General features: G+C 35.8%; 1 protein-coding gene across 1 annotated transcript in view; it reads left to right on the forward strand.

Moving 5' to 3' along the window:
- Positions 1 to 8,961: 8,961 nt before the first annotated feature.
- Appl (amyloid-beta-like protein) overlaps positions 8,962 to 26,668 on the forward strand; it is a 167,535-nt gene continuing 149,828 nt past the window's right edge. Inside the window, exons 1-2 of the mRNA XM_089092083.1 lie at positions 8,962 to 9,119; positions 26,291 to 26,497. Of these exons, the coding sequence (XP_088948209.1) occupies positions 9,042 to 9,119; positions 26,291 to 26,497 (285 nt within the window). The 5' untranslated portion in view covers positions 8,962 to 9,041. The remainder of the gene's footprint in view (positions 9,120 to 26,290; positions 26,498 to 26,668) is intronic.

Consider the following 26,668-nt stretch of genomic DNA (forward strand, 5'->3'; position numbering starts at 1 on the left):
AGTTGTATGCTATTTTTTTCTACTAGGGACCAAGTACGATAAAAATTGAAAGGTCATAAGTCACATGCTTCTTCCTAAGGCAAATTTAGTGTGATTTAATTTGAAAGTCTAGGTGAATAGAATTGAAAAAGAAAGAAAATGATTAAATAAACTTTAACATAAAATGCACATTTGTCCTCTCCTCCGTTGCCCGTGTTGCTTTGTTTATCAGTCTAAATCTATTTAATTCGTCTGAACAACTTCCTAAGAGTTTCAGCTTTCAGTCTTGAGAGTTCTGCTGCAGGCTCTTCTTGAAGAGATGTCTCCTTCAAGTCGAGTAAATGTTTTGCAAGTCGTAGTCTTCCAAGCTTTTTGTGTTTCTGCTTTAGTTCCTGTGCTTCTGCACAGTCACCAAGCCAATGCCTCTTATTACGCTTCTTTACCATATTTCACCATGGGCACCGGCAGGGGGGCAGGGGGCCATCGCCCCCTTGAAAATTTGGGACTATAAAGTAATTATAAGGAAATCAAAAAGGAAAAAATGTAGAATATGGAAAACCCATGGAAAAATGTTTGTTACCCCATTGTTGACTGCATGCAAATGGATTTTGACCCTATAACTAAAGTGTAAGAGCCTTACTATTGATAACATTCAATCAAAGAATCAGCTTCTTATAGTGATCCTAAATATGTATTTGTTTATTAACAATTAGTGTAGTTAGTAGTACACAAACAAGTTCGTTTAGTTAAAGAAAACATAAGTAAAACAACTTAATAAGGGCCAATTTCGGTAAAAAATATGCCGTCAACTTTTGCTTGTATTGCCAGAGTACCCATGAGCTGATATATGAAGCCACTATGATCAGAAATGTTGGCTCTAAACGGAATGTTGGGAATTTTTGTATTTTCCCCCTGAACGGATACGTTTTTTGTGTTTTATTATGATTTATTTATTTTTCAAGGAGTGATTGTAAATGTCTAGTTGTCGCTTTGAGAAAGATTTAATTTTTTACAGTTATTAAATATAAAGGTGTTAAATATATATTGGTTTTTGGTATCCAAATTTAAATTAAAAATATTGAATTAAAATTTGTATTTGATTTTCTTTATCTTAGGTTAAATGTTTACTTTGAACAAACTGCTTTGATAATGCGTTACTTTTATACAAAACAATTAACTCTCAAGGCATTAAATATTTTGGTGTTTGATAGCCAAGTTCAAAACTGTCGATATTGTTAAAACATATCGGTAAAAATATCCGAAAAAAAAGTTTTAATGTCGCTCCTTACTTTCAGTTGAAAAAACTTTTTTTTTAATTGAATTTCTGATTGTTTTATTTAAATTCCTGGATGACTGGCCCCCCCTCCAAGGAAAAATCCCCCTCCCCATAAAAATATCCTCTGAACAATTCAATCCTGGCGAAAATTGACCTGAGACAATTACCTTTAACATCTCCACGCCTAAAATTGAGTCGGTAAAGAAAAAGACATTATAAAGAAACTTTGTATAGGAATTCTGGCAAATTCATCGAGCCTAAAATTTCTTCTGAAACGTTCACCCCCCTGGAAAATTCCCTCTCCATGAAAAATTATCCCCGTGTAAAATCCTCCCAGCAGAAAATTCCTCCCCTTCCAACCCGAAAAATGTATGCATATTCCCAATAACAAATAAAGCAATGGGTAAATTCTATAACTTAAAAACCTTTCCCCAGGGGTTGAAGGGGGCCATTTTATCTCTAAAGACATAGTTATTGGGCCTTTCAACTATGCTGAAGATAAAAAACTATCTCAAAATTTTGATCGGACGATTTTGGAAAAAGGGGACTTGGGAGGAGGCCTAGTTGCCCTCAAATTATTTTGTCGCTTAAAAAGGGCACTAGAATCTTTTATTTCACTGAATCACTTTAGAATGAACCCTCTCTCAACGGTCTAGGCCCACTGGGTAAATACGATCACCCCTGGGAAAAAAAAAACAACAAGTAAATAAACATCAATGGTCTCTTTCTTGAAAAAGTTACAAGATTCCACGTTTTTGAAGATACGATGTTGATATTTCTACATTATGACTCTTGAATACACTGAATCTGATGCTGTGATTTTTATTTAAATTCTATGACTTCAAGGGGGTCTTTCCCCTTTTTTTGAAAATCAGAGAAATTTTCCCAGGCTCGTAGCTTTTCATGGGTCAAACTAAAATTAATGAAACGTATATATTTGGAATCAGCATAATAAGCCAATTCTTTGGATATATCAATTGTTATCAAAATTCAGTATTTTTGAGTTTCGGTTACTATTGAGCAGGGTCGCTTTGTACTTACAGTTAATTACCACGAACTGTTTGATTACTCATCAAAATCCAAACAAAGATCATTGAAATATTAATCGTTTTTTCTGCATTACCAAAAGTCCTGTATTCATAAGACTCCATAGTTTCATGAAATGTGATTAAACAAATAGAAAAGGATTCCCAATTAAAGTATGGAGCAAGTTTAAAACTTAAAGCAAATAAAGATTACTTTGTACATAAGCTGGACTGCCCCCTTCTCAAAACCTTGCTTATTAAACAAAAGTATTTTTAGTACTTTGAAAAATCTTATCTTTCCAATTGCAAATTTTCCTTAAACTTAGAAAAAAGGCCAAACTTCACAGTAAAGAGTAAGGAGCTAAGGAGGAGACAGCCCGATTCATGTAAAGAATAGTCTTTTCCAAAAGGTTTAAAGCCTGTTCCTTGCTTTCAGTTGAAAAGCTCTTTTTTTATTTAATTTCTGATTGTTTCGCATATCATTCTCAAGCCTAACCAAGAAAAAATTTAAGGTGTCTATCCCTTCCATACCTGGTCAATTGCTTTTAAAATGTGTAAATCCATAATTGTACGTGCATTAGTATCGTCCTACGTTTAAATTTTCAATTTCAATTTTGGATAAAATTTGAATATAGGCTACTTAAAACACTGGCAATGAATAGTAATTTGGGTAAGAAGTCCTTGATAATATTACTACAAAATAATTTCGGTTTGAAGAACAGAATTTCGGTTTGAGCCAGTGTAGCAATTGTCACGAGAATTAAATTTTTAGGTTTGGTGAATATTGGTCCAAGTCACTCTTTACTTCAAGTTTTTTTTTCACAAACTATTTGATAAGATTCACTTGCGACGAAAATTTTTTTGAACTTGTTCATTTTTTTTAGTTGAATAGGACAATAAAAAGAAAGAGGGTCAAATTGACAGCTGGATAGTAAGTTTAAATTTTGTTTTTATTTCGCTATTCTATTTTTTTTCTTAATGTATGAATATATAACGGATTTAAGTTCGAGGGGAATAATTGTCCTGTTATGAAAGAGGTATATTTTACATGGTCGTTATAAAATCAAAACGTGGTATCTATGCAGGCAGGATGATTTTTTAGTATCTCTACTCCTTGTGTAAACTATTCTAAGGCGTAGGAAATTGTATAAAGGCAAGTCTACATCTGTTATAATCTACGGAAGCAATAAATCTTTCTGTAATTTTGGTTTGAGTTTGATTTTTTTTTAAATTAAATACATAATAATTAAATACATTATTGATTAAACAAGATCCTTTTGCCAGGAATCCTTGCGGTTCAAAATTTACTGTATTTTGTTTCATTTTGCAGGCAATTTAGTTGCTCTTTTTATTTGAGAGTTCTTTCTAAAGGTATTTGAAAATAAACTTATTCCTACGAAAAAAAAATTCCTGAAATATATTCCCTGTCACCCAACCACCTCTGATATTTTGGCGTTTGCCCCCCCCCCCCCCCCTGGAAAATTTTCTGCCGGCGCCCTTGTATTTCACAGAGCACTTTTGTGAAATAACTAGGCCAGGTTCTTCTTTAATTGCCTTTCTCTTCTTACAAAATCTTGGACTGCAACCTAATTTGACGGAGCATTTCTATTTTGCATAATATGTTGAAACATTCACTTATCATGCCAGCCGATACAAGTTGAAACCCTGACTGTTTATCACCTGAAGAGTGGTATTTATGCCCGCCTATTGAAACTAAATATGCAACAGTTCAGGAGTTTCTAATATAAAACTGATGGTAACAACTTTTAGTAGAAACAAATAAACTTATGGAAATGTCTGTTTTGAATTAATTAGGAAAAAAAAAAATTAAAAGTCAAGTTGTTCCTTTCAAAATCCTCTACAAGTCCGTGTTAATTTTATTAAACTTGTATGTACTGTTCTTTTAGACAAGTTGAAATGGCATTTGCACGAAAAAGCCTAATTTAGAAAGCCCAGAAAAACAAAATAAAAATTAGAAAACTCAGATTATGTTGCTAGATCAGGGGAACAGATAGGAACCAAAACTGGTGCCTTTATGCGTCTGTTGTCGCCAGACAAGCTAAAAATATTTAACATGGAAGAGATAGCCGGGAATTTTCCTATTCCGCTCCCCCTTAAATTTCCTTTAAAACCTAAAACGCAGAAAAAACCTCGAAACTTTTTTAAATATGTAAAATATACAACCCTACTTGGAATAGAATGCTTGCATAAACATGGCTGAAAAGCTCCTGTCCCGTGTCCCTTCTGCACCTGGATTCTATGTACCTCCTCATAGGATCATATTACTATTTCGAGATAGCCATTTCCTTCAAAGGATAAGGATAAATATTTTCCAGAGTCATTGATGGCACATAGGTGTCGAATTGATGTTTCAGTTACTGCGTATTACCAAGCAGAGGATCAATCCGTGGTGTTACCACAGTGGATTTCCCCCAATCAGGGTGAAAAATATTGTCCAGCAGGGATAATATAACGTAGCCAAGCAAGCAGCCAAAACCAGTTCACCCCCAGGAGTGAGGGCTAATACTTATGCAAATAGCTCATTTATCACAGGGATATTTTAGCAAAAAAAGCTACCTAGTTGTAACTTTTTAAAAATATAAATCGTGCAAGGGATTTGAATCTAAATGATTGAGAATACAAAACAGACCCGCTACCTATTCAATACCCCTTCCTCATTTCCAACTTTTAACAAAAAGATAGGGATGTTGCATCTTCTTTAAACCGGAATTATGCAAAGATTTCCAATCTGTGTAATCGGAGGACAAAAAGTTGGCTGTGGAAACCAAGCTGGGAACTGACTCGATGCAAAAATGAGCCAAGTCCCAATGGTAGAATTTTGTAGTATGAATTTAGACATCGTTGGTGTGCGACAAAACAAGCCCTGACTCCGAACCAAACTTCCAGAAAAATTTGCTAATGACTAAGCACAGAAACAATCTGAGTACAATGTGTAAGACAAGCTCAGTCCAAAAACGATATAAATCCTGATTCGATAAAAAAACGAGCTAAGCAGGGCTTTGGCATAGAACAAGCTAATTCCTGATCCTGATCAACACAAACCGAATCCTGATTTGGTTAAAAAATGACCAAATTACTGACTTACTGTAATCTTAAGCTAAGTCCAAGCCGTACTGAATACCCCTGCAGCAACAGTTTTTTTTTTTTGCGGAAAGGTTGGCAGGTAGCACCATTCTTAAAATTGAAAAATTAGGATGATTTTCATTCTGTATGATTCGAGACACAAATTAGGTTCTTGGCCCCTCCTACACTCCCTTTTCCCTCTCACTGCCGATTGTTTTACCAGAAACGTAGATATAATGCACGCTGTTTGAAGAAGAGTTACGTGGTAATTTTCAAACGGAATAATTAGAAGCAAAAAGTAGGCCTATGGCCCAGCAAAATAACCCTTTCCCCCTGCCACTGCCAAAAGAAGTCTCAGCAAACTGAAATCGGTTATGACAGGTTTAGATGCAATGGGAAACTTAGGGGTGGTCGTCAAACACTTATCTAGTCTCGTCATGGAGACAATCAAAATTTGGTTTAGTCTGTCTAAAGATTACGATAAATCCCTGTTCGGTATTGGAATGATCTGAACCTTAGAAAAAAAATAAAAAATCACGAAGGCTCTTGCCTTCATTGGAAGATGCTTGTCGATAAAAATTCTGCCAGGGCTAAGCATGGCCGTACCCTACTCTTCAAGATTATTTCTCAAACCCGTAATTACATCCCCTTACTATATCCTTCTGATATCCGTGACGAGGAGTAGTGGGCTCGTTTTGAACCCGGGTCTTCTTCTTCAAAACCTTTATGACAGCAAATTGGATACTTTCTTAGCCTTTTCTCCGAAGACGCATCATGCTGTGTCAACTTAAGCAATCAGAAAAGCAATCAAAAAGTTAAAATGAAATGCCTTTAGTAGCGTTGATGGAGCAATGCATTTAAAGAATGGCAGTCCTCTTTGATTCAACACCTGACTCTCATACTTTTGATGCAGATGGTATTCATGCAGCCCACTCTGCCTTCGGCATATTGTATTAAAGGCAAAACTCTGATCCTTAAGAAGGGAAAAGCTGATCCTCAGTGCACCTCTTTTCAACCCATCACTGTTGCAACCTACAAGGAGAAGGCTGGGCTGACGATTTATTATAACGGGAAACACACTTGTTGACGCAAAACCAATGGGCGAAAGTTTAGTTCTTGCTGACAACGATGTTAGACGTGTATTTAATCAACACATACACTCTGCAATGCTTCTTGAAATTGAGAAGCGTGGCTCGAATCCAGATATCATTTTCACGCTGAGAGATATGCATTCGCGGTCGTTCATCCACCTGAAGCTACCGTTAGATAAAAAAATATGCTTCCCATTCCTCATAAGAAGCTTATACCTCTTTTAAAAGGTGCCCTACAAGGTGCAGTTTCCTCACCTGATTTTTCAACAACTATTTCCTGGAGGCTTATCACCAATACCCGTCTTCCTTGATATTGAAGTCTATCAATCTGTCCTTAGTGTATTACTTGGATGACATCCTGAACCTAAGTCGTACGTTGCAAGGGATCAGTGGAACTTTTGATATTCTTCAAAATGAACACCGTAAGATTTGGCTTCAGTTTTACTATAAAAAAAAGGTCTGAAATTGCTCTAATCAGTTTTACGTGCTTACCTCCCGTGCTAATAAAACTGGGAACAGCTGTCGTCCAGTTTTTTTACATCGGCCATTAAGTACCTTTTAAATTTTATAATTTTTCACTCCTATGGTATACCTTACCCCCCAAATTATGAGGCCTAAAATCACTACTGGTTCTGGTTTGATGGTTGTGCAAAAAATACATCTGTCCAAAATATAAATTGTTTTCAGTTCAGTTCGATCTTTTATGCAGAAAATTAAACAGATTACTTTAAAATATACAAAATGGCATTTAGAAATTTTTATTCGGTGATCATTTTTATCTAGTTTTGAATGAAATCGAATCATAAAGAAAAATAGAGCCAAAAGAAGTGTCCTTTTAAAGTAGTAAAATTAAGCTGATTGTCGGACAGACTAAAACTTACTGTAATCGTATGTCGAAACTGTTAATTGGCAGCACAATCTTCATAAAAAGAAAACTAGTTTTAGCTTGTCTTTAGAAGGCCCATCGACTACCAAATTTTCATTTTTTTAATCTTATGCTTTGATATATCAGCTGTGATAACAAAAAAAACTAAAAAATTGCACACTAATAAAAAACACCACTAACATGAAAAATATTGACAACTATCCCCTCAGGTTTCAAAATAGTATAAACGAGCACTGAATAGATCATCATACTAATTCATGTCAAGTCAGTCAGGTTAAGTCAGGTCAGGCTTGACCAAGTCAAGTCAGGTCAAATCAGCTTAAACCCTATGCAAAGGAGTGGGTAAATAAACTTGTTGTTAATCCCCACATTAAAACTTTTGCAAGCCCAACGACGCAAAATTTTAAGTTTAATCTTCTTACTTTTAAAATGTAGGTTAATTTTGTTGAATCAAAGTAGTTCGTAATTCAACTTCTTGCTTAACCTTTTTGCATAGGCAATACACAATTACAAGGAATAAGTTTATCAATGTCCAGCTACTATAAATAACAAGTTTGTTTTAATTGCTTTGCCGCGTTATTTTAATTTTCTTAATGCTTGTTTATTTTGTTGTTCCAGCGTCTTTTTTTAATGGAGTCAAATACATATCATTTTAAGACTCAGAGGAGATTTTAATGCATTGTAAACAGTAGGGGCTTAGCTCCAGCATTTTTATTTGGGTGGCAGGAGGGTCTCCATCCGGAGAGTCAAGGGGAATGTGTTATATAAAAAAAATTCTCCAAAATATTGAGGGGGGAGTGCCCCCCTCCTTGTCCCCCAAAATGCCACAAATAGTAAACAGCGAAAGAGTGATCCATGTTAAAAACAAAAAATCTTGACCACAAGTAAAGCTGAAATCAGAAACTTCAACAGTTTGGCCTCCGTTGGAATTTTTTGGACTCTATATCATAGGCGCAAAATTTAGTTTTTTGACTGGAGAAGAGGCTCGTCCTATTGAGTTAATAATATTCCATTATGCGAAAAGTGAATACTTTAAGGTGCTCTACAGTCCTAGTAAAATTCTTATGTGGGAGAGGGTAAAAGCTTTGGTAGTGCCTCTTGAAACTGAAAGCACTCTTTTTATTTCCCATATAGATGTATCTCTTTATAACGGTTTATACACGACAGGGGTTTTTACCACAGCATTTGCTTTTTATGTCACCCCATGATGTTTGTTTCCAAAGCTTTCTCTAGAATTTTAAGTTTACTTTGAGAACTAACTATTCTTGTCGTCCAGTGCTGGTACTTAACTGCTTGTATATTCCAAACTGGTTTCTTATGATAAAATTAATGTAAAACTTAAAGGGAAGAAGATGACATCTCAGTTTGTGTACTATGTATAAGAGAATTTGAATAGCGATTATTTTAAAGTGTTCAAAAAAAATATATGGCAACCATTTTAATTTATAATTCGGCCCATTGGAACTAAGTTTTTATTTAATTTAGTAGTTACTCAAAAAATAAACGTATGGTTTTGTACTTATTTGAATGCTACCTAGGAAATTTTTAAGTAAGTTTACTAAGATGGCATAAAAGACGCTAAAAATTTTAAAGTATCAGGACATCAGCAACAATTCGTTTCCATGGAAATATTGGAACAAAGATTTTTGGACTAAGATTTCTTTCAAACTCTGTAGTTGTAAGAGTGAAACTTGTAGAAAATGTTGCATATAAAGATGTTTGAAAGTTTAGTATTGTTCCTAATACTCTCCTTCAATCCTGGATTTTGTTATATTGAGGTAAGCATGAAGTGGTTAATGGTAGCCTAGGCTAAAATAGCCTACATTGCAGGTAAGGGTGGGAATTAGATAGGGAGAAAAAAAGGAAGGTAAATTTTCGACAGTCGACTTACAAATAAAGTAAACATACTACTTTATGCCTTTTTTATGGTTTTTCCAATAGGCTATAGGCCTAACAATCATTTTTGTCAGTAGATTTTCTGCAGTTCACATTATTGACTTAAAAATAAAGGGAACAAACCATTCAATGCCTTTTTATGCTCATTTTACAACCACCCATATATATACCAATTCAGGGTATATAGGCTATTTGCACATTAGGGGAAGTGGGGTAAAGTTTAAACTTACCTCTCATTTGCATTAGAAATAAACTTGGTAAAATTTTTTGAGTTCATATTATTGACTTACAAATAAAGTAAACATACCACTAGGCTATAGCCTATGCCTTTCAGTGGCAGATCCAGGGGAGGGGTGAGGGGGGCATGTGCCCCCCAACATAGTCTGAAGTAGTGCAATTTACTTAATTACTGCAAGTTTACATTAATTAAACTTGCTCCTAATGCAATTTTATCAGATCAAGCTGTTTTGCCCCCCCCCCTCCCCCCAAAAAAATCCTGGATGTGCCACTGATGTTTTTTATGCTCTTTCCAAATATAATAATTATTTTTGTCAGAAATAAAGGTAAAATTCTACTTTAGTTACTTTTACCTATCTTGGAAAGGGGTGAGGTTAGGAAAATGAAACTTTCAGGGATGGGTCTACAGGCTAAAATATATCATGGGAAGGTATTTTGAAGTACTTATCTCTTCTCCTTCTCCCTCTAGAGGATCCTGAAATTTGCCAACATGACAGGTCTATACCTATTGAAATTTTGGCAAAACAACATTTCACCTTAATTTTCAGTTATAAGATTCTTTTTCTCTGGCTTTAGTTCTGAAAATGCAATTCCTGTTATTTGAGTAGTATTTTAAGCCATATCAATGTTAATTTTCAAAATTTAGGAAATGTATTTCCATATCTTTAAAATTCTATAAATCAGGATTGAGCAAAGTTGTGAAGCTGAAAACAATCTTCTTGTACTTTATTTAAGCAGAAGATCTATATTGCAAGGTTCCACTTTTATTACACTAAAATTTTTAAAGGTCATCAAAGGTCAGGGCCCTCTGGAGGGAGAAGAAGTGGTGGTAGGTACTTCAAAATACCTTCCCGGGACATACTTTAACCTGTAGATCTATCCCTGAAAGTTTCATTTTCCTAACCAAACTCCTTTCCAAGATAGCCAAAAGTAGCTAAAGTAGAATTTTTGCTACAGGCTATACAAAAGTCTGCTGGTTTGTAGGTGGTAAATATAGGCCTATCATGATTCTATAATCCATAATTGATGTAGAGACAAGATGAACATAAGCTACTACTCATGGCATTTTTGCTCTTGGTCTTTCAAAATTTTACCCCCATCCCTAGCCTATATATACCAATTCAAGGTATATATTTGCACATTAGGGGGGTGGGGGTGTTGGTAAATTTTATTTCTGTTGTAAATGAGAGGTAAGTTTAAACTTATACATATATATGCTTATACATACTATGCTTATACATAAACTTATACATATATATGATAACTCATATAAACTTATACTATATATATATATTAGGGTGGTCCTTAAGAGATGGAAAATTTTTTTTTACTCTTTTTTTATGGGGCACGGTCTGAAATGATTCCATTCTGATTATAATTGAATAATAAACAAACATTTTAGCATTATTTTCAATTTCAGGGGTGCCTACCAAAGCTATTAGAAATGTGTAAGCAAGCTTTGAAAAAAAAAAACTGCGCAGTAATGCCATTGAATTAAATAATATCAAACATCACTGTTGAGTTGCAGTACACAAAACAGAAAATAAGTGATTGGTAATAGTGTCCATCAATAGTAATAGCGTCCTGTCACTTCAATTGTCAAACTACACAGTTCACATATGGGCTTCAGACTGGTTCATCAGTGTCTTTTTGGTTCAATTACTGTAATGATTTCGGTACTCCTTAACAACTAGCAACAGGAACTGTTTCTGTTCTTCAGATGTTGTGTGCAGTTTGTTATAGTCATCCATCAGTGCAACACCACGTTCAGCACTGTCATTAGTTACCCTCATGCTGTGCACTATATTTTTAACTGTCTGGTAGTCTTCGTCAACTGACCAAAGATCAATGTTCTTAGTTAGGAATGATGAAGGCAGTCCAGTAATGCTGAAGAATCTGTTGGTATTCTGCGTGACAAAGTTTTCTTACTTCTTCTCCCCGAGTGTCAACGGGTCCACTGTTATCCTCTTCAGAGGGTGCTCTGCTCTTGATGTTTGCCTCTTTTTTGACGTTTTGCTGAGGTTGATGGTTTTATATCTTCTGTTTCAGGGTCTTTAATTTCTTGACCTTTTTTGCTGTCAGTGTCACTGTCAGATGATGATTCCAGTGTCACTTTCTTTTCTCTTGCCTCTCCTTCTCAATTTTTATGTCATGGTACTCTTTCCTTTTCTGAGATGATGCTCTTTTTATTTCTAAAACCTTGTCGACACTGCCCATCTTTCCCCGGCGTCCTGGTTCCCGCTGCGCTAACAGAAACTCACGGTCTTCTTGAATACGTATCATCTCCATTGCATTGGCGTGGGCAATGTCAAACAAAATGTCAAGGCCCACTTTCCAATCTTCTTCCTTCTTTTTCAGTGTCTCAGAACGCTTAGCTTTGTTTTCTTTATTTCTCTTCAGGTTGTCATACTCCTTAAAGAGACACTGAATTTTGTTTACCACATGTTTCTTGAGCCTCGTCGGAATGTGTGCCTTTGCCCAAACTGCAAGAACGTCATTGACTGTGGAATGTGCTGCTTCACAGACTGTCTTGTTTGTTACTTGCTTGTAGTGATAGAATAGCGCCATGACCTCCTTCTTCGACGGTAGTTTTGTTGAAATCAGAGTGTCTGATAATTGCTTGATGAGTCATATGTCTGTTTCACTTCTTATAGTTGGTTTTAATATTGCATCAGTACTGTCACTTATACAAACCATGCAGTCTATGCCGTCACTCATTGCTGTGTCAGTGTCAGTGTATCTGCAGCCAAATATCGGTTAATAAAGTTACCTGTGTCAGTGTGAAGCATAGTTAACATATTGCAGTTCATAAAACTAAAAAAAAAACCTGAAATTTGCATCTTCCCTCACATTGCATACAACAAAAATGGTGTCCTGTGTTGAAATGCATTGTGGGGAGCCTGCAGATAAATAAGTAAATAAGTCCAGCAGTTCAGAAAGCTACCATTTTGTACTATAGTGTAGGGTTGACTGTTGAAAACTGTGCAAGACATGCAGCATTGAGCAATGAGCAATGAGCAAGCAGTAACCAAAAACTTTAACCTCTGGTAGAGACCTCTTAATGTCAATATATTTGGCTCTTTTTTGGGATTCTGTGGTATTTTTACAATAGAAACAAGATTAGGGGGTGCCTGCTGGAGAAATCCTACCTTGAAAAATAAGGACCACCCTAATATATATATATATATATATATATATATATATATATATATATATATATATATATATATATATATATATATATATATATATATATATATATATATATATATATATATATATATATATATATATATATATATATATATATATATATATATATATATATATACATTTGCACATTAGGAGGGGGGGGTAAATTTTAAACTTACCTCTCATTTACCACAGAAATAAAATTTACCCTATTATTATTCATTTATTGCCTTTAAAAAATAAGGTACATAGACAGAGTAATCTCTAAAGTAACAAAAAGATAGAGAAAAAAAAGAACACAAACACACATCAAAATACCCTGAATTTTTAGGCTATATATAGGGGTGGGGGTAAAATTTGTTTGCAACAAAAATGATTACTATATTTGGAAATAGCATAAAAAAGCATTGAGTGGTAGCCTATGTTTAGTTTGTTCAAAAATAGTCAAAAATAGGAACTGCAAAATATTTATCCTCTTTCTAAATATATTTATTGCTACTGTTGCAATTGAATTCCTGCACCCTCCCAATGTGGCTAGATATAGGCTAGGCCTAGCTACAGGCTATACAAAAGTCTGCTGGTTTGTAGGTGGTAAATATAGGCCTATCATGATTCTATAATCCATAATTGATGTAGAGACAAGATGAACATAAGCTACTACTCATGGCATTTTTGCTCTTGGTCTTTCAAAATATAATTAGCCTATTGTTTCACTTACAAATGCAGGTAACCATATAGGCCTACATATTCATATAATTTGACTAGGAAGAAAGTGGGTAAATATTTTGCTGTTAATATTATTGACTTACAGATAAAGTGAACATACAACTAGATGTCATTTTTTATACTCTTTCCAAATCCTTCCAGGAAGGTCAGTTGAGACCAACTTACTTGAAACCTACAATATCATCACTAACCATCTGGAGAGGGGATAACCTGTTGCCCTTATTTTGCTTGACCTTGCCAAAGTGTTTGACAAGGTGCCCCACAGACACCTTAGGGCTAAATTATTGGCAGTTGGCATCCAAAATGATGTAGTAGAATGGGTGATGAATATCCTGAAGTCCATCTTTTCACCAATAATGGTAATAAAGTATTCTCCAAACAATGTGATGTTGTCAGTGGAGTTCCTCAGGGTACTGTCCTAGGCCACACCCTCTTCCTCATTTACATAAATGATATGACAAAGGAAGCCACAAATAACATCATGCTTTTTGCTGATGACTCCAAGCATTTTGGACCAGTTGTTCAACAAAGCCTGCAATCAGACCTCCAGAGAATCCAGAAGTGGACCAGTGAATGGCTGCTTGAGTTTAACATTCATTTTTTAATTCAAATTTTTAACATTCAAGTCCTCCAATTTGGCAACTAAAATCCTCATCACCAGTATACCATGCATCATCAAAAGTTGCAGTTTGATATTCAGCTACAAACCAGTTGTGCAGAACAAGACTTGGGAGAACTTGTTGATGAGCAAATGAAATTCCACAGGCATTGGCAACAGGTGGGGTCAAAAGCTAATTCAAGTCTAGACCTGCTGAAATGCACTATCACCAGCCACTGCCATACTGTCTTCCTGAGACTTTACAATGCTATCATTAGGCTGTTCTTGGACTTTGGAACATGTCTGACCTCCCCCTCCTACAAGCATGACACCAGAATAACTGAAGGAGTTCAAAGATATGCCACCAAATGCATCACAGGTCTGCAAAATATGCAATATGATAAGAGACTAGAGCACCTAAAACTACCAAGACTGGTCTTCAGACATTGCAGATGTGATATGATGTTGACCTACAAATATAATAGTCAACCAAACAATGCCCTCCTCATGAAACATACAGGTCAACACAACACTAGAGGACATTCACAGAAGCAAGCAAAGCAAGGAGTGAAGAGCAGAATGCACCAAAACTTTTCTACCAAGAGTATTTCCAACAACTGGAACGACCTCCAAGACAAAACCATGACTGCACCCACTAGTGCCTCCTTTAAGTCAAGACTTGACAAAGAATGGAAGAAATCTAAGGGCAACAGTCCATCCCTCTCAGCTGCCAACTAATACCTTAATTCCTTAATTCGCACTTTGGAGCAAATTAAGGTCCATACTGGATCTGTTGTGCTCCGGGTCAAATGATGGCAAAAATTCGTCACTGTGTTAGGGCCCAGTGACACGCCATAGGAGAGGTCTGTTGGAGAGATGCAATTTAAGCCCACTTGGTAGCGGCGGCCATGAGGTAGGTATGGCCCGTAAAGACCATTCTCAGTGGTATAGAGCTGACACCACCGCACAACAGCAACTTCAGATCAAGTATGTGAGATGGTTGGGCATGACAAGCGGCATCAGCCTCCTAGCAAGACACTTATTATGATAAAGTTGGCATCAGTCAGTAGTTGAGTGGGACGGACAGTCCCACTCATATTTCCATGGCTTGTTATTCCATTCCATGTCAAGTCTGGACTTGAAGGACACAGCCGTAGGTGCAGTCGCCGTTTCAGCTTGAAGGCTATTCCAGTCGTTGACGACACGCTCGGAGAAGAAGTGTTGCCACATTCGTGTTTTAACAAAACGTTTTGACAGTTTATGTGAGTGTCCTCTTGTATGGTGCTGACTTGAATGTTTGGTAAAGAGGGGGTTATATGGTTGTGCGTTATACTTGTAGGTCAGCATCATATCACCACAGTAGCATCTGAAGACAAGTGTTGGCAGCTGCATGCGTTCCAGTCTCTTGTTGTATGGGAGATCTTGTAGGCCAGCTATGCACTTCGTGGCACGCCTCTGAACTCCCTTGATTAGACTGGTATCATTCTTATAGGAAGGGGAGGTGAGACACGTACCAAAATCCAAAACGGGTCTAACTATAGCCTTAGAAAGACTGTACGGGAGCAGCTGGTTATAGTGTGTTTGAGGAGACCAAGACTCGAATTTGCTTTTGAAACTGCTTGTTGCCAGTGGCCGTGGAACTTCAGTTGTTCATCTATCAGCACTCCTAGATCTCTTTCTTCGGGACTTGTCTTTAGTATTAAGCTAGCCAGTGAATTGGGATCGGACATGCTGTACTGGTGACGGGGGTTGTTGCTTCCAAAGTGAAGGGCACTGCACTACAATGTGTTGAATTCAAGTAGCCAGTCTTGTGCCAACGTTTGGATTTTATGAAGGTCATGCTGCAGACTTTGTTGGTTTGCAGGCCCAAACAGCTTGGAGTCGTCAGCATAGAGAGTGATGTTGTTTTCTGTTCCGTTCATCATTCATCATGTTTTCTGATGTTGTTTTCTGTTCGTTCATCATAATGCAACATCACTGGACCCATTTCACAGGGATGTTCCAATTTACCACCATTGATACAGAGCAGAATAGATCCAGCATCAACCTTATTTTGCTCCAAAGTGTAAATTAAGGTAAATATAATAATTGCTTTTCTCGCAAATTCAATTCTAAGCCCTTTTAGGACCCTTGAAAATAGTAATATTGTTCTGAGTTCTTTGGATTTAAAAATGAGTTATGACATTTGTTTCAAATTTAATATTTTGTTGTAAATCCATTGATTGTGAATTGTAACATTGACTTGTCAAGATTAAGTTGAATAAAAAAAAAAAAAAATTCAAAACATATTCACCATGTTTTCTTCTTATTCTGTTAGGCCTCTTAAAAACCGTTGTTTGTGTAAAGAAAAATATCAAAGCCAATAGAAGAAACATGTTGGATGGAACTAATAAGATATAAAAATTGGCTTTTAAAAAAGGCCTTAAATAACTCTTTTGAGTTTTCAATGCACTGCTAGTAACAAACAGAGAGAGAAAAAAATACCCAGAACAAATGAGAAAAAGAGGATGCATCAGTGCTGATCATGAACCAATGTGATTTTCCTTGTTGTTCAGGGGAGGGGGAGAGAGCTGTAAGTTTCCTGTTTTCAACAATAGTGTACAATAGCATTTTCACAATAGGTGTTGTACCATCAGTGTTTTGTACAATAGGGTTTTCAACGATAGTGTACTTTTTCTTTTGCTTTGATACTTTTTTAGAGGAGCTTTGGGCTATTTTTGAAAATAACTAGAAATTTGTTTTCAATACAACATTTTACTATTAACCCTAATGAAAATAATAATTACTGTTTGTGAATCAGCTTCAAATGGCAATTTTTTCTAACTAGATAGTTTTTTTTTTTTATAGAAGCACATTTTTAGACTTCTGTGGTGTTACTAAGGGCTGTTTTAGCCCCTTTAAGGGCTCCAAATGGAACTTGGCCCAGATACAATTATTGAATTTTGAAAGAGCATAAAAAAGGCATTGAGTGACGTATTAATTTTTTTTTTTTACTATGAATGTGTACATATTTACCCAAATGCAACCTTGTTTCCCCTATTATTCCATATATAGCTAGTACTAGGATATTGGTTTGTACAAAACTAAAGACAGTGATTGTGCAGACTTACTCTCTCTCAGAAGAAAACACTATAAAATTATGTAAACAATATAAAAAAGTATAAAATACTTGATAGTATTGTTGCTAAAAGAGCCTTCCTTGACTTTACCCCCCCCCCCCAACTCTAATGTGAGGGGCAGATATATATGCTAGCCCAACTTGTATGTTTTCCATGTATTTTCTGTTTCTTGATTTTTTCAACAATATTTCTTTGCAATTAAATCTATTTGAAGGAATACCCACAAAAGATAATTGGCATGTCCACAATGTTAATATATGATATTGGAGTCATAAATTTTAGTCAGTCAAGCATAATTGGGCCTAGCCCAGTCACAACCCACCACTCCCAGCTAGCCTTTTTATAAAACTATTGACATTGTATCCAAGAATAGGAACCAATTGTCTATTTTTATGATTAATTAAACAAACTTTTTCCACAAAATAAGATTTTCAAAGAAAAGTAAAGAACTCCATTAAACCAAAAATGAGCAAAAATAAAATCAAATAATCTACCAAGCGTGAATCAACCACAAAGCAGCATTGATAAATAAATAAAACCTAAAACAAACAGAAGTTACAATAAATAACCAAGTCAAACTCAAAACAAGCAGAAATTAACATGAGTTGGGCTCAAAACCCCTATGCCTTCCCAAGGCCAAAACATAATTTGCACTTTACTGAAAAAATATAAATATTTTACTTTTATAACTTTAATAAATCAAATAATATTAATATTTTGATTACTAAATATCAGTATATGTATATTAAACTGATTATGCACATTCATTTGTATTTCATTCATTTGTTATTCATTTTGTATTTTTTTCAGTTAAGTGCAAATTATGTTCTGGCCTTGGGAAGGCAAAGGGGTTTTGTGCCAACATTGTTCTTATGTGCCCCAGGGCATAAATTAAAACCCTTGTCCTGAGGGTTGTGGGGGGAGTGTCCTCAAAAACACAATTTCTATCTGGAAATCAACTATGCTGTACAAAATGGCAATCTCAAAATTTTGATTTGATGTGTTTGGGGAAATGGTGCGCATGGAAGAGGTGCTAGTTGCCTTCAAATCACTTTCGACTATTAAAAAGGGCACTAGCCACTCCAATTTCCAATCAAATGAATCCTTTTCGAAGTCTTTACAACAACTCCTTTGATTAAAAGTGCCCTGGTATGGAAAAAAAATAATACATTCGGCCAACATTGTTCTGTACTTAGGCAGCACGATTGCACTGCCTATGAAAGATAGGTACACTTCAATTAAAAAAATCGTCTGATATTGGGTGCTATCAAAGTTCTAGGGGCATTACCCTAGCCCATCACTTGGCCTGCATTCCTGCTATAATTTACAATAGAATGCCTCTTTTCTTCCTGTTGATTGATCAGCATTTGCCCTAGGTCTAAAATAATTCAGAAGAAACATCATACCATTGTAAAATATAGGTAGGATATACATAGGAGGTTCTTGCATTGGGGGGGGGGGCAGGGTGTTGGTAAGACAAAGCAATGTGCTTCTAAGAATCTAATGAATAAGTAGACCTATTGTTAAGAGCCCAGATTTACTGTTCTTCTAAAGGAAATGTATTTAAACAACAAGAGAACCATCTTTGCTGTCAGTTTAGCATTCCCACTCTCTAGAAGAAAAAACTATACATTTCTGGAAACTATTTAAAAATATTATAGAATGCTAACTTGTATCATTCCTAAAGGCAGATCACTATACTTTTACCCCTCCCCCCTCTAATGGAAAATATATAGCCCAAATTATATATACTCAGTGAATCTTCAATAGCATGACTCTTTTCTTTGTATTAATTTAACAGCATTTGGTAAACAAGGTAACAACTAAGGTTCTAGTTGTGTCTTTTAGGGTCTGGGAGTAATTTGCATTCTATGGGGGAATTTTAGCCATCAGATATATAAGATCTTAACTAAAATTAATTAGAGTAGTAGTGTCTTTTTGGAGTGGGGTAAAGACCTATTCAACCTTTATGGGGGGTGGGGTGAATAGGGATTGTCAGAGACTAACCAAACTGGGCAGTAAAAAAGAGCTAAGCTCATACAGGGCCTTTCTTTAGTTCTGCGCCTGAGCCAACATCTACAGGGTTTATTAGGATTCAAAAATCTCTTGTCATCAGTGTAATTACCTGGTGTATTGGGAAATTTGAACAGCTACATTTATGGCTTCTGATGCTAGTGTTGGTCTAACATCTGCACGGAAGCGGCTGTCTTACAGATGGTCAATGATCGTGGGAAATCGTCAATGGCCATTGCACAGAAAATGTTGTGTTTAATATTGACCCTTCTCCCATCTCAGTGGAAATTGAAAAAATACCTTTAAATCTATTTTTCTCATATTTTAACCCGTACCATATTTACAGTGCTCTGACATTGTTTGTTGCTTTGGGGGAGGGGGGTTTATCAGTGGGTGGGTCTGAAATATAGGAAGAAATTTTTTTTGAAATTTTAGCAAAGTTGGGGGTCTTTCAGGCCATCTTTTGGCAGGGGATTCTCCCTTCTGTGTACAGCTACAGTCCTTTTTAAATAACCGAATTAAAATCAAAAGTTTTCAATGTAAAGCCCTGGACGACATGGCTGGGGATTGCCCATTTTGATCAAATTTTTCACTTCAATTCCACTTTTTTGCTTATATTTGAGTCGGGGGGGGGGACTAATTAATTTTTCCCCAGGTGCCACCAACCCTAGGAATAGCTCTGGATAAACAGAAATATTAAAGCTGAAAATGAACAGGAATTACTACACTTGAAGAAATCTAACTTATAACAAACAGAAACTGCCACAAATAAGAGTAGGGTTACTGCCCCCCCCCCACCTTCCCCAATGTCTAGAGTGGGAATTGCCCTTTATTTATACTCGTTGCTTGCCAGTTGTTGTTTCTTAAAGCTTTATTTAGCAAACGACTTTGGGCTGTAATTCTGAACCCCGTAGGTATCCTACATATCTTTAATGTCTTCTCCCATAGAGTACCCAAAAAGCCTTGAGTGGCCTAGAAATGGGCCCTCCTGCGAGGTGGTATCTCAGCAGCTGCTCACCATTAACGTGTAGGTTCTCGGTAATTAAACATCTTAGCATAATTCTTTTAAAAGGAATTGTGATTTAGTCTCATTATTATACAGGAAGTAAACGCTAATCATGGGTGTGTTTCTTGGATGGACAGAAGGAATGGGTGGGAGTTTTGCGAGATTCAGCATCTCCTAATCTCTCATTGCATGAACTTTTTAAGTAGAATTGATGACTAAAATGTTCACTAATTCCAAAAAAATCTTTGGTTTAGCACCTTCAAATAATTTTTTTGAGATCCTAGACTGATGTTTACTGTCGTCAAAGGTACCAGATTTTATCGCGATTGTATCTTTTATTTCCACCTTGAATTCAAACTTCCTATTCAACATGAAGATGTTTGGGTCTAATTTGGCGACTTTTGAAAGGAAAGTTTCTGAATTACTAGCACTTAAGTCTATGCTAAAACTTACCTTGTTATAAGACCTTTCCTCTTTTTAATCATTTGATCTAAAGTGCCGCCCCTAGAATTGTCATTTTTGATTAAAAGGATGATTTTATTTGCTGATTGTTCACATTTTCTATTATATAGGAAGTATAATTTATTCTAGTTTACTGAATTTTGGCATTCTTGGAATTTCAATTGTTAAATAGATTTTGTTAACATGTTTAATTGCAAAATTAGTATCAATTTCTTTCATAAAGAATGGTGAGAATATTAATTAAAAAAAAGTAAAAAAATGCAATCTGGCAACCAGTTCAGGTGTGGAACGCCTACAAAAAGGCGGTGTGCTACACATTGCTCATTTTACAACAGAGCCGGCAAATTGGAAAACGCACTCCAGATTTTTTGACTGTTGTGTAGAACCAGTTGCTTGTATTAAAATTAAAATATTAGAAAATGTTTCTATCTCAGTGTATAGTACGAAATTAATTTCTAGTCTTTAGAATATTTTTTTTTCTGGTAGCAAGAAAAAACACTACTTGTGTCTTATAGCCACCACACTCAAGTTCTGTCGAGAAGTGAAGTTTGGTTAATGCTAAGGAAATAAAACAAAATATGATGAAAATATCAAAAAAATTATGAAAACTACAACGAAGAATTATGGAAGGGGGGCCACCCAGACCGCATTGTATTAAATAAATAACGAGTGCCCTTTATAAGTGACCAAAAAAATTGGAGGGCAGCTAGGCCCCCTCCCACCCTCATTTTTTTCCCAAAGTCACTTGATCAAAATTTTGAGGTAGCCATTTTGTTCAGCATAGTCGAAAAATCTAAAAACTATTTCTCTAAGGATGACTTAATCCCCTTTAGTCCCCAGGGGAAGGGCTACAAGTTTCGAACTTTGTTTATTGTATACATAGGCCTATAGTATAGGTTATTGCGAAGTGTACAGACATTTCCAGGGGAAATTTTTTGGTGGGGGGGATGGGGGGGTTTACATGGGAGGGTCTCCATGGAGAAATTTTTCATGGAGGAAAGGAATTTTCCATGAAGGAGTGCCGGATTTCCCAGTATTATTTAAAAAAAACGATAAGAAATTAAATTAAAAAAAACAAGTTTTTTTCAACTGGAATAAGGAGAAACATTAAAACTTAAAACGAACAGAAATTATTGCGTATATTGGGGGGTTCGCCCAGTCGTCAATACCTCGGTTTTTACGCTAAAGTTTATCTTAGTACTTTCAAAAGAGCTATTTATTCTAATTTAACGGCCTTTGTGATTAAGGAGTCATTCTTAAAGAATTGGAACAAAATTTGAACTTAGCGTAAAGAGCGAGGTATTGACTAGGGGGCGAACCCCCTAATATACGTAATGAAAATATACGGATATAGAAGTTCGTTACGTAAGTAAAAAACAAGTTTTTTTTTAACTGGAAGTAAGGAGCGATATTAAAACTTAAAACGAACAGAAATTATTCCGTATATGAAAGGGGCTGTCCCCTCTCCAATACCTCGCTCTTTACGCTAAAGTTTTTTATTGTTTTAAAAAATAAAGTTGCGAGACAGAGTCAAACTTTAGCGTAAAGAGCGAGGCGTTGAGGTGGGAGCAGCCCCTATCATATACGGAATAATTTCTGTTCGTTTTAAGTTTTAATGTCGTTCCTTACTTTCAGTTAAAAAAAACTTGATTTTTTTTATTTAATTTATCTGAAGGCTCAATGAGAGTTGGGATGTTTTGTCATTAAAATGGACCCTTTGAGGCATCTCCCTCCCTCTTTAACCACAAACCGATCAGATAACCTCATTGTAGATGTTTAAAGCTCTTATATGCAAATGTTTGAAATTGTGTATTTTTTGCTAAAGGATAAAAACAACAGCAAGTAAAACAGCAGGGTGTTTACCTAAGACAGTGAAATTTGTTTAGACCTTAAAAGTATTTTGGCTCTATGTTCAAGAGCCGTCTGCAGCAAACTACGCAAATGAATTAAATAAAAATTACAATGAAATGAGCTCTTTAAAACTGGAATTAGAAAATTAAAACAGTCCCAAATTTGTTGTTTTTATGATGAAAAAGCCGCATGGTCTTCGTTGTTATTTAAAGATCATGGATGTTAGTTGCTTTTTTTGTGTTTCCGCCAGGAATGATCAAATGCCTCTTTAAATGACCAAACAGAATGGAGGGTAACTTGCCCTTTCCAATGTCCATCCCCCCTCCCTAAGATATCCGAAGACATTCCCAAAGATCTAAGATAACCATTTAGCTCATCATAATTGAAAGGTCCAATTAATACGCCTTTGGAGATAACAAGACCCCCCACAGCCCTTAGAGAAAGGGCTGTAAGTTTTACGATTTTTCAGTTGCTTGCATATAGTATTTTTTATTCGGAAAGAAGCGGACATTTTTCCCAGGTCGGGCGTAAACGCTGGCTCCCCCTCAGGTTATCCCACCTCAGGTTTTCCCAAATAAATTTTTGATTGAACCTTTTGGTCCTTAGGTTAGAGTTTTAAATGGCTTGTTGGTAGCTTGAGTTCTTGTATTCTCGCAGAAGCTCTTTTTTTGAATTATCTAAGAACACCACTTTGCGGTTTTGATTGTATCATTTCTCTCCTTCTAGTTGCTTATGAAGACACTAAAGTTTACACATCAGCTTTTTGTTATCGTAGACGATTTTTATCAGTACTTTATTCCTCAAGTTCAAATGTTTTGCTCCATATCCTGGCAGTATTATAAGGTTCTGCTTTTGCTTTCACATTTCTAATCAAACTTTGTTGCAGTCGGATATATTTTCGGTATTTTTATTTTGATGATAATATGAATGACTAAGAAAAGTAAAAAAAAATTACGATTTTAGTGATTTCTGGTAGACTAGAAGCTTTTTTGTTCATTTTGGATCTGAAATCTTTGCCTATTTTTTTTTAATTTAAGATGTTCATTAAGTAGAGATAAAATATTAGAAGTGTGGCACCAGGATCATCTAGAGTCTTCAGTGTTGGAAGAAATACTCAGTAACGACTTTTAGTGACGGTAGTCAGTTAAATAGCATTACGGAGATCGATGTAAAATTACTGTGCCTGCTTTGACGAGGTCTTCAGCCTTTAATCATTTTTACTTTTACTAAATACCCAACAGCTCTGCTGTTAATCAACTCTTCCCCCTTTCCACCTCTACCATCACCTCCACTTTCTTTTCCTGTATGCAGCCGTGATGCATTTTATTGGTTTGCTCTGCAGAGGCACAGTAAGCGTGTAGATGGGAGTATCAGTGTCTCCAATCACAGAGGCTGTAAACATCATTAGAGATTTCTTTTGTCAATTTTGGCTAATTGTTAGCTTTGTGACTTTTGTTGAAATCCTGAGGCCATATTTAGTGTAAACCAGGCTGTGCTACAATTGATCTGCATATGCATGAATTAGACAGATTGTATTCACTGTCTCTCCCCGGGGAGAAAAAGCACCTCAGCTTTACTCGGTTGGGCTCTGAAAACTTTTGCATGGATTCCATGTCTAATTTTCAAAAACTTGTATGGGCTGGAGTTTTTAGAATTTGAAGTTTGAGAAACACTTTAGTAATCTGTTTTCTAAACTAATTAGGGCCGTTTTTTCACTCATCAATGTGCTAAGATCTTACATCTTTTTTCAGAAAACGCTTAAAAGTGAAATCTTTGGACTAAGATCTTACATTTTTTTTTCGTTTTATGCAAACGTCTTTCATCATTCTGCTCTGATCAGTGGTCTGAAAACAATGATGAGTATACCATCAAAGTTCTCTCATAATTGTTCTATATGGCAGAAAGATGGCGCCTTCCACGCTTTTTGCTAACATCAGTGAGCTGTAAGATCTTAGAACAAAGATGAGTTGAAAAAACGACAATCTTTGCAGAACGATGAAAGATCTTAGTGCTAAAAACGGCCCTATTGCACCCTGAACAATATTAGGGATATAAAGATATTGAGGGCATATTACACCTGCTGGTCTAAACCACTTGTTTTAGTGAACAAATTATAACATTAATGCATCGTTTTGATAAACACAACATTAAGATGAATAATTTATGTCATTACAGCTAAGTATATAAAAAGCCTGTTGCCCTTAATTTCTCAAGGCCATTTAATACACCCTATAAAACAAAATGACGTGACTCCTTTTACTGTTATACTTTCATATCTTCACGACATTTTTCATTGCCATATAAACGGATTTTAGGTAAGCATAAGTGCTAGATGATCGTTAAAAAGACGTTTTACGAGGGGGTTGACCTAGAGGATTATAAGGGAAGAACGACATATTTGAAAGATCTAACTGGTTGCATGGAAAAAAATCTCTCGCTAGTCGTTAATCACTAAAATTGACCTGTTGACATGGATTGATATTTTTGTCTCAGTTTACCGTTTACATGCAGCCAAATTTTTCAAACAGTTCATGGCAACGAACTGTAAGTAAGGAGCAATGCGGCTCAATAGTAACCAAAACTCTAAGAAACAGAGTCTTGATAACAATAGATACATAAAAAGAATTGAATTTTGATGCTTATTCATAATATGTATAATTCATCAAATTTAATGTTACCCTTCAAAAGTTACGAGCCTGATAAAATTTGGCTAATTTTTGAAAAAGGGGAAAACACCCCCAACACATCAAGCAATCTTAATGAAAATACCATCGTCAGATTCAGCATACCGAAGAACCCTACTATAGAGGTTTCAAGTTCCTATGTTCAAAAATGTGGAATTTTGCATTTTTGCCGGAAGAAAGATCACGTATGCGTGTTTATTTGTTATTTTTTTTAATTATTTTTTTCCAGGGGTGATCGTGTCGAACCAGTGATCGTAGAAGATCAGGAGAGGGATCATTTGATCTGAAATAAAAAGTTCTAGTGCCCTTTTTAAGTGACCAAAATTATTGGAGGGCAGCTAGCCCCCCTCCCACCTTCATTTTTTCCCCAAAATTGCCCGGTCAAAATTTTGAGATAGCCATTTTTTCCACATAGTCGAAAAATCTAATAAATATGTCTTTGAGAATGACTTGACCCCCCACAGTGCCGGGGGAAGGGCTGCAGGCTATGAACTTTGCCCATTGTTTACATATAGTATTGGATATTGAGAAATATACAGACGTTTTCATGGGGAATGTTTCTGGTGGAGGGAGGTTACATGGGAGGATATTTCCATAAAGGAATTTTTCGCGGGGGAAGGTAATTTTCCATTGAGTGGGAGCCTGATTTCCAAGCACTATTTAAAAAAAATGATCAGAAATTAAAAAAAAACAAACAAGTTTTTTCAACTGAAAGTAAGGAACAACATTAAAACTTAAAACGAAGAGAAATTATTACAGAATAGTCAATACCTCACTCTTTACGCTAAAGTTTTTTTTAGAACTTGTAAAAGAGCTTATTATTCTAATTAAACAGCCTTTGTGATTCAGGAGTCATTCTTAAACAACTGGAACAAAAAAAAGCGTAAAGAGCGAGGTATTGAGGAGAGGGTGACCCCCTCATTTATGTAATAATTTTTGTTTGTTTTAAGTTTTAATGTTGCTCCTTACTTTCAGTTGAAATAACTAGTTTTTTTAATTTAATTTACTGAAAGGATTTGGGATTAACTTGTGTCTTGTTGACTCTGTACTGAAAGTCTGTTAGAAAAGAGCTGGACTTAATTCACCTCATTACTAATTAATTCCTTTACTTTAACGTATTATATTTTGTAGTTTTATTTACTTTAATACTAACCATTATTTTCAGGCCCTTGCTGCCGCTGAAGCAACGGGAAGCTCTCAAGTAGCAAGTCCCCGATTTGAGCCTCAGATTGCTGTTCCCTGTGGAGCTGGATTGAAAGGAGCCAACTTGTATCCTCAATATTTTGCTGGTCCAGATAGATGGGTCTCAGATTCAACAGCTGAGCCTGGATGCATTAGGGATAAGATGCAGGTTCTAGAATTATGCCGAAAGGTATGACTTTTACACTATATTAGTCACTTTTTTGTACTTAGAAGCTGTTCCTTACTAGGTGACCACTGCTGTGTTAGCCATGACTTATAACCAGAGTTGTATCCGGGATTTTTTCTCGGGGGGGGGGGGGTACACAAACTTAAAAGACGCATCAAAAATTTGTTTTTATGC

Source organism: Artemia sp. Qi Xiang Cuo, chromosome 7, assembly GCF_049724085.1.
Source record: "Artemia sp. Qi Xiang Cuo chromosome 7, ASM4972408v1, whole genome shotgun sequence".
Taxonomy (NCBI): Eukaryota; Metazoa; Arthropoda; class Branchiopoda; order Anostraca; family Artemiidae; genus Artemia; species Artemia sp. Qi Xiang Cuo.